The sequence below is a fragment of the Chrysemys picta genome, chromosome 17, assembly GCF_011386835.1.
Source record: "Chrysemys picta bellii isolate R12L10 chromosome 17, ASM1138683v2, whole genome shotgun sequence".
Taxonomy (NCBI): domain Eukaryota; kingdom Metazoa; phylum Chordata; order Testudines; family Emydidae; genus Chrysemys; species Chrysemys picta.
The window spans coordinates 25,522,481-25,538,504 of record NC_088807.1 but is presented as its reverse complement, the minus strand read 5'-3'; the positions used below and the strand labels follow the sequence as shown (position 1 = coordinate 25,538,504).

The 16,024-nt window shown below is 64.9% G+C and overlaps 2 protein-coding genes across 2 annotated transcripts; one reads left to right on the top strand and one right to left on the bottom strand.

The window, feature by feature from the left end:
* Positions 1-332: 332 nt before the first annotated feature.
* On the bottom strand, positions 333-10,792 carry LOC101952884 (proteolipid protein 2). The gene is made up of 5 exons (XM_065571237.1): positions 10,626-10,792; positions 4,247-4,402; positions 3,351-3,446; positions 1,738-1,828; positions 333-1,140 (listed from the first exon to the last, which is right to left on the bottom strand). Exons 1-5 carry the CDS (start codon positions 10,713-10,715, stop codon positions 1,121-1,123), a joined length of 453 nt encoding a protein of 150 aa, XP_065427309.1. The 5' UTR covers positions 10,716-10,792; the 3' UTR covers positions 333-1,120.
* Positions 10,793-11,479: 687 nt separating this feature from the next.
* Positions 11,480-13,770, top strand: LOC135976400 (uncharacterized; the record flags this gene model as incomplete). Its single annotated transcript, XM_065571811.1, is given in 5 exon segments — positions 11,480-11,617; positions 11,620-11,984; positions 12,025-12,494; positions 12,577-12,630; positions 13,688-13,770. Coding segments are annotated over 5 exon segments (1,110 nt in total), but the record flags the coding sequence as incomplete, so codon positions are not given.
* Between the last annotated feature and the right edge of the window lie 2,254 nt (positions 13,771-16,024).

Genomic DNA, 16,024 nt, shown 5'->3' with positions numbered 1-16,024 from the left:
GTTGAAATCCAGGTGGAATTCTTCAAGGGCCTCCTTGCCGTGGGTCCAGATGATGAAGATGTCCCCAATGTAGCACAAGTAGAGGAGCGGCGCTAGGAGACGAGAGCTGAGGAAGTGTTGTTCTAAGTCAGCCATAAAAATGTCGGCCTACTGTGGGGCCATGCAGGGACCCATCGCAGTGCCGCTGACTTGAAGATTGTGTTTTAACAGACCCTGGGGAGGGCAGATCCAGGCTCGCTGGGTCCATAGTTCTCATCTGGGGTGGATGGGCCATCTGACCCCCCCCCAGTTCAGAAACACACACCCCCAACATCACTGGGACCAAACAAAACCATTTATCAGTATTTTTATTAACCCTTTCCCCCCCAAAATAAGCAGAAATTAACACAAGCCACATGCAGGACCGGGGAGTGTGTGGGGGGAACATGAGGGGTTTGGCGGGGGGGGTGTCAGTGCCCTGAGCATCACCACACCAATCCCCCCGTGTGCCATTCCCCACCCAGTCCCCCACCCTGGGGCCGGTTTCCTTGCATTAAGTTTAGTTCATTTAAAAAAAATCTCCCCCTTATATTAAAATTTATTTCCCTTGAAAACATCCCATGGGCTCCAGTTCTGGTAGGCCCTACGTAAACACATGGGTCATTCAGCCCTAAACAGCTGGCAATGTAACACCCTGTTAGCCCAGGGGAAACCGAGGCACAGAAAGAGTAAAGGCACTTGATAAGGGGACAGAGCCCACTAGACCCCGCTCCCCGCCCTGAGCTGGGGATAGAACCCAGGAGTCCTGGCTCCCAACCCTCCCCCCCTCACCCACACCTGTTCTAACCACTAGACCCCACTGCCCTCATCCTCGCTCCAACCAACCTAGGAAGGTGGGGGTGGCATTGCTGGGGTGGGCGGGTGGCTCCCCCCATGCTATCCCCATTGTCAAGGCTTCTAAACAGGGGTGGGGCCCTGAGGTCAGGGCAGGAACTGGGGATGGGGAGCTGGAGGGAGATTAGTTGCGGGGGGGGATCTCTTCTTTGCCGCCCCCCAGCAGTATGTACAAGAATCCTTAGAACCAGCGAGGTGGGGGGGGGGGGCGAAGGCAGCAAAGCGGGGGCCGGGGTCCTGAGACTCCTCAGACACCCTCCGGGGATTCTGTAAGGAGAGAGAGAGAGAGACCACAAGGGGGTGTTAGAGAGTCAGGGATCACCCCCTATCTTCTCTCGTCTAGCCCGCCCCCCACCAGACCCATGGTGGGGCAGGGTCTCCCCCTCCCGTCTAAACACACCCCCCCCCGGCCCCGTGGTGGGGCAGGGTCGCCCCCTCCCGTCTAGCCCACCCCCCTGGCCCCGTGGTGGAGCAGGGTCGCCCTCTCCCATCTAGCCTACCTCCCCTGGCCCCGTGGTGGAGCAGGGTCACCCTCTCCATCTAGCCTACCTCCCCTGGCCCCGTGGTGGAGCAGGGTCGCCCTCTCCCATCTAGCCCACCCCCCTGGCCCCGTGGTGGAGCAGGGTCGCCCTCTCCCATCTAGCCCACCCCCCTGGCCCCGTGGTGGGGCAGGGTCGCCCTCTCCCATCTAGTCTACCTCCCCTGGCCCCGTGGTGGAGCAGGGTCGCCCTCTCCCATCTAGCCCACCCCCCCTGGCCCCATGGTGGAGCAGGGTCGCCTCTCCCATCTAGCCCACCCCCCCTGGCCCCGTGGTGGGGCAGGGTCGCCCCCTCTGTCTAGCCCCAGGGGGGTGGGGGCACTTACCAGTGGGGGCAGCTGTGTGGGTTTTCCGGAGGGTGGGGAATGTAATATAGGCATCATATGCAAACAGGATGCCAGCCAGGAGCCCAAAGACCTGCGGGGGACGGGACCAAGCGGGAGTTAATTGCTGTATCGGTTGATTGCTGGTAACGAGCAGAGGATTCGCAGTGGGGATTCAAGGCCCCGGATCAAGAGGAGCAGAAGATCCCCCTCCCCAATTTTGGGCAGTTTGCCTCATTTCTTCCCCCACCCCAACATTATGATGCAGCCACCTCTGGGGTCAGGCCTGGCGGCTGATTGCAAGGAATGAATGCAGCACAGTGCCCCCATTGCCACGGCCAGCATTGACCGCTGGACAGTGTCCCCCGTTGAGGCCCACGACGCCCCCCAGTGTCCGGCCCTGACTTGCAGGGGAGAGCGCCCCCTGCCGAGCCCCCCGGCCCCGCTCCCCGCCCCCACGGTGCCTCCCAGCGCCCGTCCCTGACTTGCAGGGGAGAGCGCCCCCTGCCGAGCCCCCGGCCCCGCTCCCCGCCCCCACGGTGCCTCCCAGCGCCCGTCCCTGACTTGCAGGGGAGAGCGCCCCCTGCCGAGCCCCCGGCCCCGCTCCCCGCCCCCACGGTGCCTCCCAGCGCCCGTCCCTGACTTGCAGGGGAGAGCGCCCCCTGCCGAGCCCCCGGCCCCGCTCCCCGCCCCCACGGTGCCCTCCAGCATCCGGTCCTGACTTGCAGGGGAGAGCGCCCCCTGCCGAGCCCCCGGCCCCGCTCCCCGCCCCCACGGTGCCTCCCAGCGCCCGTCCCTGACTTGCAGGGGAGAGCGCCCCCTGCCGAGCCCCCGGCCCCGCTCCCCGCCCCCACGGTGCCCTCCAGCATCCGGTCCTGACTTGCAGGGGAGAGCGCGCCCTGCCGAGCCCCCGGCCCCGCTCCCCGCCCCCACGGTGCCTCCCAGCGCCCGTCCCTGACTTGCAGGGGAGAGCGCCCCCTGCCGAGCCCCCGGCCCCGCTCCCCGCCCCCACGGTGCCTCCCAGCGCCCGTCCCTGACTTGCAGGGGAGAGCGCCCCCTGCCGAGCCCCCGGCCCCGCTCCCCGCCCTCACGGTGCCTCCCAGCGCCCGTCCCTGACTTGCAGGGGAGAGCGCCCCCTGCCGAGCCCCCGGCCCTGCTCCCCGCCCTCACGGTGCCTCCCAGCGCCCGTCCCTGACTTTGCAGGGGAGAGCGCCCCCTGCCGAGCCCCCGGCCCTGCTCCCCGCCCTCACGGTGCCTCCCAGCGCCCGTCCCTGACTTGCAGGGGAGAGCGCCCCCTGCCGAGCCCCCGGCCCCGCTCCCCGCCCCCACGGTGCCCCCCAGTGTCCAGCCCTGACTTGCAGGGGAGAGCGCCCCCTGCCGAGCCCCCGGCCCCACTCCCCGCCCCCACGGTGCCTCCCAGCGCCCGTCCCTGACTTGCAGGGGAGAGCGCCCCCTGCCGAGCCCCCGGCCCCGCTCCCCGCCCCCACGGTGCCTCCCAGCGCCCGTCCCTGACTTGCAGGGGAGAGCGCCCCCTGCCGAGCCCCCGGCCCCGCTCCCCGCCCTCACGGTGCCCTCCAGCATCCGGTCCTGGCTGCCAGGGAAGCTAGTTGTTTTACCCCAGCTGCGATGCCAGCGCCGTCCCTGTGGCCAATGACGACGATGAGGGAGGTGATGAGGAAGAGCAGAGCACCAATCAGAGCACGGATGAAATCCTGAGGAAGAAAGAAACGAAGGTAAGAAGCAGAGAGATGCACCGACCTGTCTTTGGTACGATGCACTCGACCGACATTAACGAAGTTTTTTGGCATAGAAATTTCCTTGCATTTTGATGGAGTTGTTTCCATGGGAATTTCTATGCGTACGATACATTAATTAACTCGTTTGCACAGAAATTTCCTGGCAGATGAATAACTTGGCTCCTTTTTTAAATCAGAATTTCTTTGCATTTTAACAAATTTGCCATGGAAAATCCTTGTATATTAAGAAGTTAATCAGGGTTTCGTGGGGGAATTTTCTCAGTATATTAACCCCTTTAATGGCCTTTTTTTTTTTTCATTGGCATTTCTGGGTATGTTTGGGTTTAGATTAATATTTTTCCCCTGTGGCAATTTCTTCATTTATTTATTCTAAATCAACCATTTGTATGTGCAGCAATATTTTTGTGTGGTCACACATCAACCTTTAAGAATTGGATTGCATTTTAACTGTTTTCTTGCTAATTCACAAAGTTCTTTTGCATAGCGATGTCTGTGCATTTTAACAACGTTTTTTGCACATCTATTTCCATGGGTTTTAACAGAGTTTTTTGCATGGGAATTTCTTTGCATTTTAACATAGGTTTTTGTGCTGTTATTGTCTTGCATGTTAATAATTTAAAACAAGTTTGTTAGGGGATTCCCCCCCCCTTTTTAAGGGTTATTCAGAACAGCGAATTGTACAGAAGATTCCAGACACCTGGCAGTGGTATGTTATAGGTCCCCCCCAATGGTGTGAATAGAATCAAACTCCTTACACTCCAGCCCCAATGCACAAACGCCAACTGCTTGTTTAATCCTAGCGTGTAGATGACGAAGAAGACGATTGAAAACACCATCTCGAAGATGGCCACACCGGTATAACCAGGGGTCCGAGAAGCACCGTAGCAGATCAGGATAACAATACAGAGGCCCTGTGTGGGGTGGAAATGGACAATAGTTAGGAAAATTGTTCAGCCAGTGCTAAGATGCAGCCACCTCTGGGGCAGGGCAGCTGGGGACCAGACGTACACCTTTGGGACAGGAAGTGAAAGAAAATCTTGTTTCCGGTGGCTGCTGCAGTGGGATGAAAGGAAACAGAATGGGAGTGTCCCTAAACTGGGATATGGCCCGGACACCGGGGTTCCCATCCTGAACATAAGGCGGAAGGGATAAAGCGCGTAAGGAGCAGAGCAGGTGAGTCTCATGTTTAGATGTTTAAATAAGTACAGCGCCCCCCAGTGCCCGGCCCTGACTGCCAGGGGAGAGCGCCCCCCTGCCCAGCCCCCCCCAGTGCCCGGCCCTGACTGCCAGGGGAGAGCGCCCCCTGCCCAGCCCCCCCCAGTGCCCAGCCCTGACTGCCAGGGGAGCGCCCCCTGCCCAGCCCCCCCCCAGTGCCCGGCCCTGACTGCCAGGGGAGAGCGCCCCCTGCCCAGCGCCCCCCAGCCCCCCCCAGTGCCCGGCCCTGACTGCCAGGGGAGAGCGCCCCCTGCCCAGCCCCCCCCAGTGCCCGGCCCTGACTGCCAGGGGAGAGCGCCCCCTGCCCAGCCCCCCCAGTGCCCGGCCCTGACTGCCAGGGGAGAGCGCCCCCTGCCCAGCCCCCCCCAGTGCCCGGCCCTGACTGCCAGGGGAGAGCGCCCCCTGCCCAGCCCCCCAGCCCAGTGCCCGGCCCTGACTGCCAGGGGAGAGCGCCCCCTGCCCAGCGCCCCCCAGCCCCCCCCAGTGCCCGGCCCTGACTGCCAGGGGAGAGCGCCCCCTGCCCAGCCCTCCAGCCCAGTGCCCAGCCCTGACTACCAGGGGAGAGCGCCCCCTGCCCAGCGCCCCCTGCCCAGCCCCCCCCAGTGCCCAGCCCTGACTGCCAGGGGAGAGCGCCCCTGCCCAGCCCCCCCAGTGCCCAGCCCTGACTGCCAGGGGAGAGCGCCCCCTGCCCAGCCCCCCCCAGTGCCCGGCCCTGACTGCCAGGGGAGAGCGCCCCCTGCCCAGCCCCCCCCAGTGCCCGGCCCTGACTGCCAGGGGAGAGCGCCCCCTGCCCAGCCCCCAGCCCCCCACCCCAGTGCCCGGCCCTGACTGCCAGGGGAGAGCACCCCTGCCCAGCCCCCCCCAGTGCCCAGCCCTGACTGCCAGGGGAGAGCGCCCCCTGCCCAGCCCCCCCCAGTGCCCGGCCCTGACTGCCAGGGGAGAGCACCCCCTGCCCAGCCCCCCCCAGTGCCCGGCCCTGACTGCCAGGGGAGAGCGCCCCCTGCCCAGCCCCCCAGCCCCCCACCCCAGTGCCCGGCCCTGACTGCCAGGGAGAGCGCCCCCTGCCCAGCCCCCCACCCCAGTGCCCGGCTCTGACCTGCCAGGGGAGAGCGCCCCCTGCCCAGCCCCCCCCAGTGCCCGGCCCTGACTGCCAGGGGAGAGCGCCCCCTGCCCAGCCCCCCCCAGTGCCCGGCCCTGACTGCCAGGGGAGAGCGCCCCCTGCCCAGCCCCCCAGCCCCCCACCCCAGTGCCCGGCCCTGACTGCCAGGGGAGAGCACCCCCTGCCCAGCCCCCCCCAGTGCCCAGCCCTGACTGCCAGGGGAGAGCACCCCCTGCCCAGCCCCCCCCAGTGCCCCGGCCCTGACTGCCAGGGGAGAGCGCCCCCTGCCCAGCCCCCCAGCCCCCCACCCCAGTGCCCGGCCCTGACTGCCAGGGGAGAGCGCCCCCTGCCCAGCCCCCACCCCAGTGCCCGGCTCTGACTGCCAGGGGAGAGCACCCCCTGCCCAGCGCCCCGGCTCCCTGCAGCACAGCGCCCCCCAGGAAGGGCAAGGGGGTGGTTGGAGAGTCTGAGTCACGCTGTAATATTCCATTAGCTGCAAGACGGGCGTCTGCTTCTCTGCCAAGGGTCTGACTCACCCGCCGCTTTCCTGTACATTCCTGGGAGTGGGGGCTAGTGGTTAGAGCAGGGGGGCTGGGAGCCAGGACTCCTGGGTTCTCTCCCTGGCTCTGGGAGGGGAGTGGGCCTAGTGGTTGGGGGGTGGGAGGGAGTGGGAGCCCGGACTCCTGGGTCCCGCGTGGGCTGGGCGGGGCATTCGGGGCGCCTGGGGAATGTTCCAGCTCGAGTCACATCTGGAGGCTAAAAATACCAGCCCACGCTGGGCACACAAAGGGGCGAGTGTGTGGAGGGTGGGGGGTGGGGCCGGTCGCCATGACAACCACTAAATTCAACCAGCTCCCCCCCTGCCAAATATTCAGAGGGGGGGTGGAGTCTGTCACAGGCAGGGGCACATGGGGGGGGTCTTAAAGAGGCGGTGCCTGCTACAGGTGGAGTGGGGGGGGCTGTGAAAGGGGTGCCCCCTACAGGCGGAGCAGAGGGGGGCTGTTACAGGGGCGGTGCCTGCTACAGGCAGAGTGGGGGGTTGTTACAGGGGCGGTGCCTGCTACAGGCAGAGTGGGGGGCTGTTACAGGGGCGGTGCCTGCTACAGGCAGAGTGGGGGGCTGTTACGGGGCAGTGCCTGCTACAGGCGGAGCGGGGGGGCTGTTACAGGGGCGGTGCATTGAACAGGCAGAGTGGGGGGTTGTTACAGGGGCAGTGCCCGCTACAGGCGGATTGGGGGGCTGTTACGGGGTGGTGCCTGCTACAGGCAGAGTGGGGGGACTGTTAAAGGGGCAGTGCCCGCTACAGGCGGAGCGGGGGGCTGTTTACGGGGCGGTGCCCGCTACAGGCGGAGCGGGGGGCTGTTACGGGGTGGTGCCTGCTACAGGCAGAGTGGGGGGACTGTTACAAGGGCGGTGCATTGAACAGGCAGAGGTGATGTGGGATGTTACAGGGATGGAACCTGCAACAGGCGGAGGGGCCGTGGTGGTGGTGGGTCCTAAAGGGATGGGGTCCCCCCGACGAGCACTTAACGGGCCAGCCCGCTGTGGCAGCCGCCCTAGCAGCGGAGGGGTGGGGAAAGCGAGGCACCAGACAGGTCTGGACAGGGCGCAGAACTGGGTGTATGTTCCCCACCCACCCGCACCTCGGTCCTGCCGGGACCTGCTGCTCCCACGCCCACCCCAAAAACGCCCTTTCTCCTCCCCGGGAGAACATGCCCCTGAGCCTTAAAGGAGCCCTGCCCCTTTCAGAAGGAAAATCAGGACAGTGGGGCCTAGTGATTAGTGCACGGGGGGCTGGCAGCCAGGACTCCTGGGTTCTCTCCCTGGCTCTGGGAGGGGAGTGGGGTCTAGTGGTTAGAGCAGGGGGGCTGGGAGCCAGGATGCCTGGGTTCTCTCCCTGGCTCTGGGAGGGGAGTGGGGTCTAGTGGTTAGAGCAGGGAGGGCTGGGAGCCCGGACTCCTGGGTTCTCTCCCCGGCTCTGGGAGGGGAGTGGGGTCTGGTGGATTAGACCAGGGCGGGCTAGGAGCCAGGACTCCTGGGTTCTCTCCCCGGCTCTGGGAGGGGAGTGGGGTATAGTGGATTGCAGCGTGGGGGGGAGGGAGCAGGCTGGGAGCCAGGACTCCTGGGTTCTCTCTTTGGCTCATTTCTCCCTTTGCAAGAGCTGGGCAGGGCGGCAGGGTGGTTAATCATTGATTCTGGGTGAGGTGCAGGGGGTGGGGGGCAGGGAACAACCAGATCTGAGGGGCAGACGGTGGGGTGGAGTCAGGATTATAGTCTCCCCCCACACACACCCCGCAAATAGACTCCAGCCCCTGGGGCCTGGAGAGGGAGCTGTCCTAGGCCCAGGATCACAGAGACCCTAAAACACCCCCCCCCTGCAGACATGGGGCACTGCCCACACCTCCCCTTCCACAATGCAAACACACACACATCCCACAGCCCCACCCCTAATCTGCACACACCAACACACGGCTAGATACACACAAACACACCGCGCCCTTCCAGCCACATGGCATCCACGCCCTGGCGCACAGATACATACATACACACACACACACACACACACAGGTGGCACATGCGGTAACCCTTACACACACAGACACACACGCAGGCAGCACATGCGGTAACCCCCCCCACACACACACACAGACACACCGCCCTTCCAGGCACATGGCAGCCACACCCTGTCGCACAGATCCACACACACCCTGCACAGGCGGCACACATGGTAACCCAGACACACACACACACACACACACACACACACACACACACATACAGGTGGCACATGCTGTAAACCTCACCCACGCACACTCACAGCCGCCTGAGATAGGCCCCACCCATAATGTGCACACACCAACACACGGCTAGATACACACTCACACCCCGCGCCCTTCCAGCCACATGGCGTCCACGCCCTGTCGCACAGATACACATGCACACCCTGCACAGGTGACATACGCAGTAACCCTCACACATACAGACAAATACAGATGTTCTCTCTCTAGCTCCAACACACACAGCCGTGTCCGGGACAGCCACACCCAGGAACATGGCCCCGGAGGCCGAACAGGACACAGACTGCAGGGAGCCTCTGGGAGTGTCGAAATAACGGAGGAGGGGAAGGAACTAGGATGGGCAGCAGGAGGCCTGGCACCCAGCGCACCCCCCCTCTAACCACTAGACCCTACTCCCCTCCCAGAGCCGGGGAGAGAACCCAGGAGTCCTGGCTCCCAGCCCCCCCTCCCTTTGGGTGTCAACCCTGTTTGAATCACAGTTCCCTCCACTCAGTTGGCGGGAGCCACAGCCCAGCTCTGCCCGCAGGTGTTAACCCTTCGTGGGCTGCAGCTCATTCATCTCCAACAGGGTGGTAACCCGCCCTCCCCACCCGAGAAATCACACGCCGCTCTGGACTGGGAGCCAGGACTCCTGGGTTCTCTCCTGGCTCGGGGCGGGGAGTGGGGGCTGGTGTTTAGAGCGGGGGGGGGCTGGGTTCTCTCCCCAGCTCTGGGAGGGGAGTGGGGGCTGGGTGTTTAGAGCTGGGGGGGGGGGCTGGGAGCCAGGACTCCTGGGTTCTCTCCCCAGCTCTGGGAGGGGAGTGGGGGCTGGTGGTTAGAGCGGGGGGGCTGGGAGCCAGGACTCCTGGGTTCTCTCCCCAGCTCTGGGAGGGGAGTGGGGGCTGGGTGGTTAGAGCAGGGGGGCTGGGAGCCAGGACTCCTGGGTTCTCTCCCCAGCTCTGGGAGGGGAGTGGGGGCTGGTGGTTAGAGCAGGGGGGCTGGGAGCCAGGACTCCTGGGTTCTCTCCCCGATTCTGGGAGGGGAGTGGGGGCTGGTGTTTAGAGCGGGGGGGGGGGGGCTGGGAGCCCGGACTCCTGGGTTCTCTCCTGGCTCGGGGCGGGGAGTGGGGGCTGGTGTTTAGAGCGGGGGGGGGCTGGGTTCTCTCCCCAGCTCTGGGAGGGGAGTGGGGGCTGGTGTTGTAGAGCTGGGGGGGGGGGCTGGGAGCCAGGACTCCTGGGTTCTCTCCCCAGCTCTGGGAGGGGAGTGGGGGCTGGTGGTTAGAGCGGGGGGGCTGGGAGCCAGGACTCCTGGGTTCTCTCCCCAGCTCTGGGAGGGGAGTGGGGGCTGGTGGTTAGAGCAGGGGGGCTGGGAGCCAGGACTCCTGGGTTCTCTCCCCAGCTCTGGGAGGGGAGTGGGGGCTGGTGGTTAGAGCAGGGGGGCTGGGAGCCAGGACTCCTGGGTTCTCTCCCCGATTCTGGGAGGGGAGTGGGGGCTGGTGTTTAGAGCGGGGGGGGGGGGGGGCTGGGAGCCCGGACTCCTGGGTTCTCTCCTGGCTCGGGGCGGGGAGTGGGGCCGGTGAGTGCGAGCAGGGGGGGCTGGGAGCCAGGCGGGGAGTGGGGGCCGGTGAGTGCGAGCAGGGGGGGGCTGGGAGCCAGGCGGGGAGTGGGGGCCGGTGAGTGCGGGCAGGGGGGGCTGGGAGCCAGGCGGGGAGTGGGGGCCGGTGAGTGCGGGCAGGGGGGGCTGGGAGCCAGGCGGGGAGTGGGGGCCGGGGAGTGCGAGCAGGGGGGGCTGGGAGCCAGGCGGGGAGTGGGGGCCGGTGAGTGCGAGCAGGGGGGGCTGGGAGCCAGGCGGGGAGTGGGGGCCGGTGAGTGCGTGTGGACAGACCGGGTCCGGACCCTGTTCCTGCCTCTACGGGGCGCCTGTAAGAGCTGACACGTGTGGCTGACACCCATGGGCGCCTCCTTCCTCCGCGCGCCCCGGGACCCCCCGTCTCTGCTCCGCGCCCCCCCCCCGGGCCGTGCCCCCCCCCCCCGGGTAACTCACAATCTCCAGCGCCAGGACGGTGCCCTTGTGGGAGCGGAGGAAGCTGGTGCATTGCCCCATGCACCCCGGGGTGCCGCCAGAGGAGTCCATGGCCCCGGAGAACCCCCAGTCGGCTCCGGCTGTCAAGCGACTGTCAACGCGGGCAGCCGACAGGGCAGGGCGGGGCCGGGCGGGGCGCGGGGGGGTGGGCGGGGCTGGCCCTTTAAGAGGAGCCGGGGGGAGCATTGGGTGGGGAGCGGCGCCGGAGCCCGGTTAAGGTGGCATCGGAGGGCGCCGGAGCCCGGTTAAGGTGGCGCTGGCGGGTTAGGAGGTGTGGGGGGCCCAGGGGAGAAGCCCCGCTGGTTATGGGGCGCTGGGGACAAATAACAGAGGAAGCCAGAGGGAGGGAGGGGCGCACCTGGACCCCCCCCCCCCCGCCGGCTCTGTGCTTTACAAATGGCTTAGACGGGACAGAGAAGGGATCTAGTCACCCCCCTGCTTGTGTCCGTATCTCCCCCCTTCCCTTCTCCGCCCCTCGATCCCCCACCCCTTCCCGCTCCTTCCCCCCACAGCCCTCCATCCCCTGCCCTCTAGCCCCCACCCCTCCCCACATCCCTCCTCCCCCCACCCCTTCCCGCTCCTTCCCCCCACAGCCCTCCATCCCTGCCCCTCTAGCCCCCACCCCCTCCCCACATCCCTCCTCCCCCCACCCCTTCCCGCTCCTTCCCCCCACAGCCCTCCATCCCCTGCCCCTCTAGCCCCCACCCCTCCCCACATCCCTCCTCCCCCCACCCCTTCCCGCTCCTTCCCCCCACAGCCCTCCATCCCCTGCCCCTCTAGCCCCCACCCCTCCCCACATCCCTCCTCCCCCACCCCTTCCCGCTCCTTCCCCCCACAGCCCTCCATCCCCTGCCCCTCTAGCCCCCACCCCTCCCCACATCCCTCCTCCCCCCACCCCTTCCCGCTCCTTCCCCCACAGCCCTCCATCCCCTGCCCCTCTATCTCCCACCCCTCCCCACATCCCTCCCCCCCACCCCTTCTCGCTCCTTCCCCCCACAGCCCTCCATCCCCTGCCCCTCTATCTCCCACCCCTCCCCACATCCCTCCCCCCACCCCTCTATCCCCCACCCCTTCCCGCTCCTTCCCCCCACAGCCCTCCATCCCCTGCCCCTCTATCTCCTCCCCCTCCCCACATCCCCCCCCACCCCTCTATCCCCACCCCTCCCCACATCCCTCCTCCCCCTGCCCCTCTATCTCTCACCCTCCCCACATCCCTCCTCCCCCCACCCCTTCCGCTCCTTCCCCCCACAGCCCTCCATCCCCTGCCCCTCTATCTCCTCCCCCTCCCCACATCCCCCCCACCCCTCTATCCCCCACCCCTTCCCGCTCCTTCCCCCACAATCCACCCCCCCACCCCTCTATCCCCACCCCTCCCCACATCCCTCCTCCCCCCACCCCTTCTCGCTCCTTCCCCCCACAGCCCTCCATCCCCTGCCCCTCTAGCCCCCACCCCTCCCCACATCCCTCCTCCCCCCACCCCTTCTCGCTCCTTCCCCCCACAGCCCTCCATCCCCTGCCCCTCTATCTCTCACCCTCCCCACATCCCTCCTCCCCCCACCCCTCTATCCCCACCCCTCCCCACATCCCTCCTCCCCCCACCCCTTCCCGCTCCTTCCCCCCACAGCCCTCCATCCCCTGCCCCTCTAGCCCCCACCCCTCCCCACATCCCTCCTCCCCCCACCCCTTCCCGCTCCTTCCCCCACAGCCCTCCATCCCCTGCCCCTCTAGCCCCCACCCCTCCCCACATCCCTCCTCCCCCCACCCCTTCTCGCTCCTTCCCCCACAGCCCTCCATCCCCTGCCCCTCTATCTCCCACCCCTCTATCCCCCACCCATCCCCCACACCCCTCTATCCCCCCCACCCTTTCCCCCCACAGCCCTACATCCCTCTGCCCCTCTATCCCCCCACCTCCCTCCATCCCCTGCCCCTCTATCCCCCCACCCATCCCCCACCCCTTCCCCCCACAGCCCTCCATCCCTCTGCCCCTCTATCCCCTGCCCCTCTATTCCCCACCCCTTCCCCCCACAGCCCTCCATCCCTCCGCCCCTCTATCTCCCACCCATCTCCCCACCGCTCCTTTTCCCACCCCACTAGCCACTCACCCATCCCCCCCACATCCCTCCTTCCCCCCACTCCCCTCTATCCTCCCACCCCCTCTATCTCCACACACTCTCCTCTATCCATCCAGCTGTACCCAGACCTCCCCCCCCCCGAGACACCTGTCCCCCCGACCCAGGTGTGGCTGTGCCGTGCAGGGCGGGACCCGCGTGGGCGTCGTGCCAGCAGCTGCATCACCCGGTGTTCGCAGAGCCCGGCAGGAAGTAGCCAGAGTGGGCATAGCCGCGCCAAACGGGGGAGCAAACAGCACCCAGGGCGGCAAAGCCGGAGTCCCCCCAGCCTGCAAGGGGGCCAGGGCCCGAATCTGAGCTCAGCTCCAGGGGTTAATCCGGACCCCACTCTCCTCCCAAAGCCAGGGAGAGAACCCAGGAGTCCAGGATCCCAGCCCCCCCTGCTCTAACCACCAGCCCCCACTCCCCTCCCAGAGCCAGGGAGAGAACCCAGGAATCCTGGCTCCCATCCCCCACCCCACCCCAGCTTTACCACTAGACCACACTCCCCTCCCTGATCAGTTTCCTTCCTCCTCCCGCGCTATCAGCAGGGTCTGGGCATCCCACTAATGTCATGGCAACAATGGGGCTCCTCTGTGAACTACCGGGACCGACTCTGCTCCTGAACTCCCGGGATTGACTGTGCCTTGGAGTCCGACCCTGGCTCCAGCCTCACAACGCGACCCACGTTTTGATCTCTGGTCCTGACGTCGGGCCCCCAAGCCCCTGACTGCCGGCAATTTTCCCTCCCCTCCCCGGCACACAACAATGTTCATCTTTAATTTTTCTCCACCCACCACCATTTTTCCCCACCAGCTCCCCCAAGAGGCTGTAATGGCCCTGCCCCGTTTAAAGGCCGGAGGCCTGCTCAGGGATAAGCGCCGTCTGGGGCCGGGTCATGTGTGCTCTATAAAGAGCTGCAGGAGGGCTGCGGGGAGTTGAGTGGCGTGGTGTTTCCAGGCCAGGCCATGGCTACAGAGGAGTTCAAGGTGCAGTAGGAGGAGACCAAGGCGGTAGGTGTCTAACCAGGAGTTTCCTCTTCCAGGGAAGACCCACAGTGGGACCAGGATCATGGACTGGGCAGCTGGGCTCAAGGAGACGCCTGAGGCAGTGCAAAAGTCGACGGAGCCCAGGGCGGGTAGGAGGGTTCGTCCTTCTGCACTGGGCTGGAACTCTTGCATGGACCACCAGTAGTTATGGGGCTGCTGCCAGCCTTGATCTGGCCACCAGGAGGTGCTCCAGGACACTGCGTCCATACCAATGCTGCACCGGCGGGAACCTAGCTGGACTCACCTGGAGGTGATTAACCACCTAGGTGGTTGGCAGCTAATTGGCGAATGAGCACCTGGTCCAGAAGCGGCTCCCGGAGCTCAGTGGGAGATGGGGCTGCTCCGAAGTTGAAGAGCTCCTGGAGGGGGCGAATCCAGCTCCCAGGAGAAGACGTCTGTGTGGTCGATAACGTGCAGGGGCCGAGGGAGGCGGTGGGACTCTGAAGCTAGCAGAGGGGAAATCCCTCTTCAGGGCTGGGAGGGGAGCAGAGTCTGGTGGGTTATGGGGGGAGGTGGGTCCTGGGTTCTATCCTTAGCTTGGGGTGGGGGGGAATGGGGATAATGGTTAGAGCTGGGAACCAGGAATCCTGGGTTCTCTCCCCGGGTGGGGAGTGGGGTCTAGGGGATAGAGCAGGGGAGGCAGGGGACCAGGACTCCTGGGTTCTCCCTAGGCAGGGGAGTGGGATCTGGGGGTTAGAGCAGGGGGGCTGGGAGCCAGGACACCTGGGTTCGCTCTGTGGCGAGACGGGCATGTTCCAGATGCTCTCTGTGCTTCTGAAATGACTCAGGCGACAACCACAAACCCCTTTGGGTTTTTTCTTTTTATTCGTTGCCGGGAAGAGAGTTTCTGTTCATTTTAAATAAAGACTGTCCCCATGGAGACAGAAACCAAGGCAACTGCAGCATCTTAATGCGAGACCGTGACCCCCCCCCCCACACACACACACACACACCTCCCATCCCCTGGGACAGGACCCCTTCTGGAGCAGATCCAGTCATTTCCCATCTCCCCCACACCTCGATCCATTCCTCCTCCCTCCATGGAATAGGTAGTCTGTGATTTCCCCCCCCCCACTGCCGCACAGAATGGATCCGTCCACATGTGAGCCTGTAATGGATTGGTCTATTTCTCCCTGCTCCATGAAATGGTTTGGCCCTTGGTGATTCTCCCACCTCAAGGGAATGGTTGGGTCCATTCCGCCCCCCCATGGAATGGATCAGTCTGCGTGTGTCTTTGAGCTGTGCTAGAGCACTCACCCTCCTTTTGGTGGAATGGATCGGCCCATTCACACACTCCCCCATCGATGGAGTGGATCAAGCCACATGTGGTGGCTCCCACCCCCTATGGATCAGTCCATCGGACATTGCTCTATGCAGGAAGAGGCTCTCCCCCCCCCCCACGATGGAATGGATTAGCTCAATTTCCTCCCCCTCCATGGAATGGGTCAGTCCATGTGTGGCTCTGTGAAGAGTGTTGGCAAGGTAGAGTGGACAATACCATTGCAATCCTGACATGGGGTATGCAAAATTACCAGTGGACAATACCATTGCAAAGAGGGCACTAGTGGACAGCACCATTGCACAGACTAGTGGGGGGGAAGGTTACCAGCAGAGTAGAAGGTATCAGTGCAGATTGTGAATGGGGGAGGGGAGAGAGGAAAGTACCATTCATTGAATGGCAGGGGGGGGAGACACACACAAGACGAATGGAAGGTACCATTTCACAACCCAGAGGGTAGGGGACAGGAGAGGATTATACCACTGCATAGCTGATGGGGGGAGGGGGGGAAGAAATGGCAGGTACCACTCTGAGTAGATTAGACAGTACCATTAGTCAAAATGGGAAGGGGAACAAGAGTGGAGAGTACCACTACATAGCTGGGCCCTGGTTGAAGGGGTGGTGAGGAGAATGGAAGGTACCATTGCACATCCAGATGAGGGGTGGGTGGACTCTCCCAGGCACTGAGAACATCCTGCGCTGGGCGGGGCTGGACTAGGTCCTCCTTCTCACCTCTCCGCCTTTGCCCCGCCCCAGGCTGCCCCCTTCGTCGTCCTCTGCCTCCCCCATGCAGACGCCCCTCAGGGCCCGTGAGAGGCGCTCCTTGCTGGGCACCAGCCAGGGCCCAGGGCTGGTTCCGAGAGGCCCCTCCAGACCTGCTCCCTCTGGGGGGAGAGGGACCCGCTCTCTCCCTTCCTGGCCTCC

What these genes read in the sequence shown, in the direction of transcription:
- LOC101952884 (XM_065571237.1), bottom strand. Translation starts at nt 10,715, where the DNA reads ATGGACTCCTCTGGCGGCACCCCGGGGTGCATGGGGCAATGCACCAGC. An exon ending in CCGTCCTGGCGCTGGAGATT is followed by an intron (nt 4,403 to 10,625) that starts GTGAGTTACCCG and finishes CACCCCACACAG; the next exon opens with GGCCTCTGTATTGTTATCCT. An exon ending in CCACACAGCTGCCCCCACTG is followed by an intron (nt 1,141 to 1,737) that starts GTAAGTGCCCCC and finishes CTCTCCTTACAG; the next exon opens with AATCCCCGGAGGGTGTCTGA.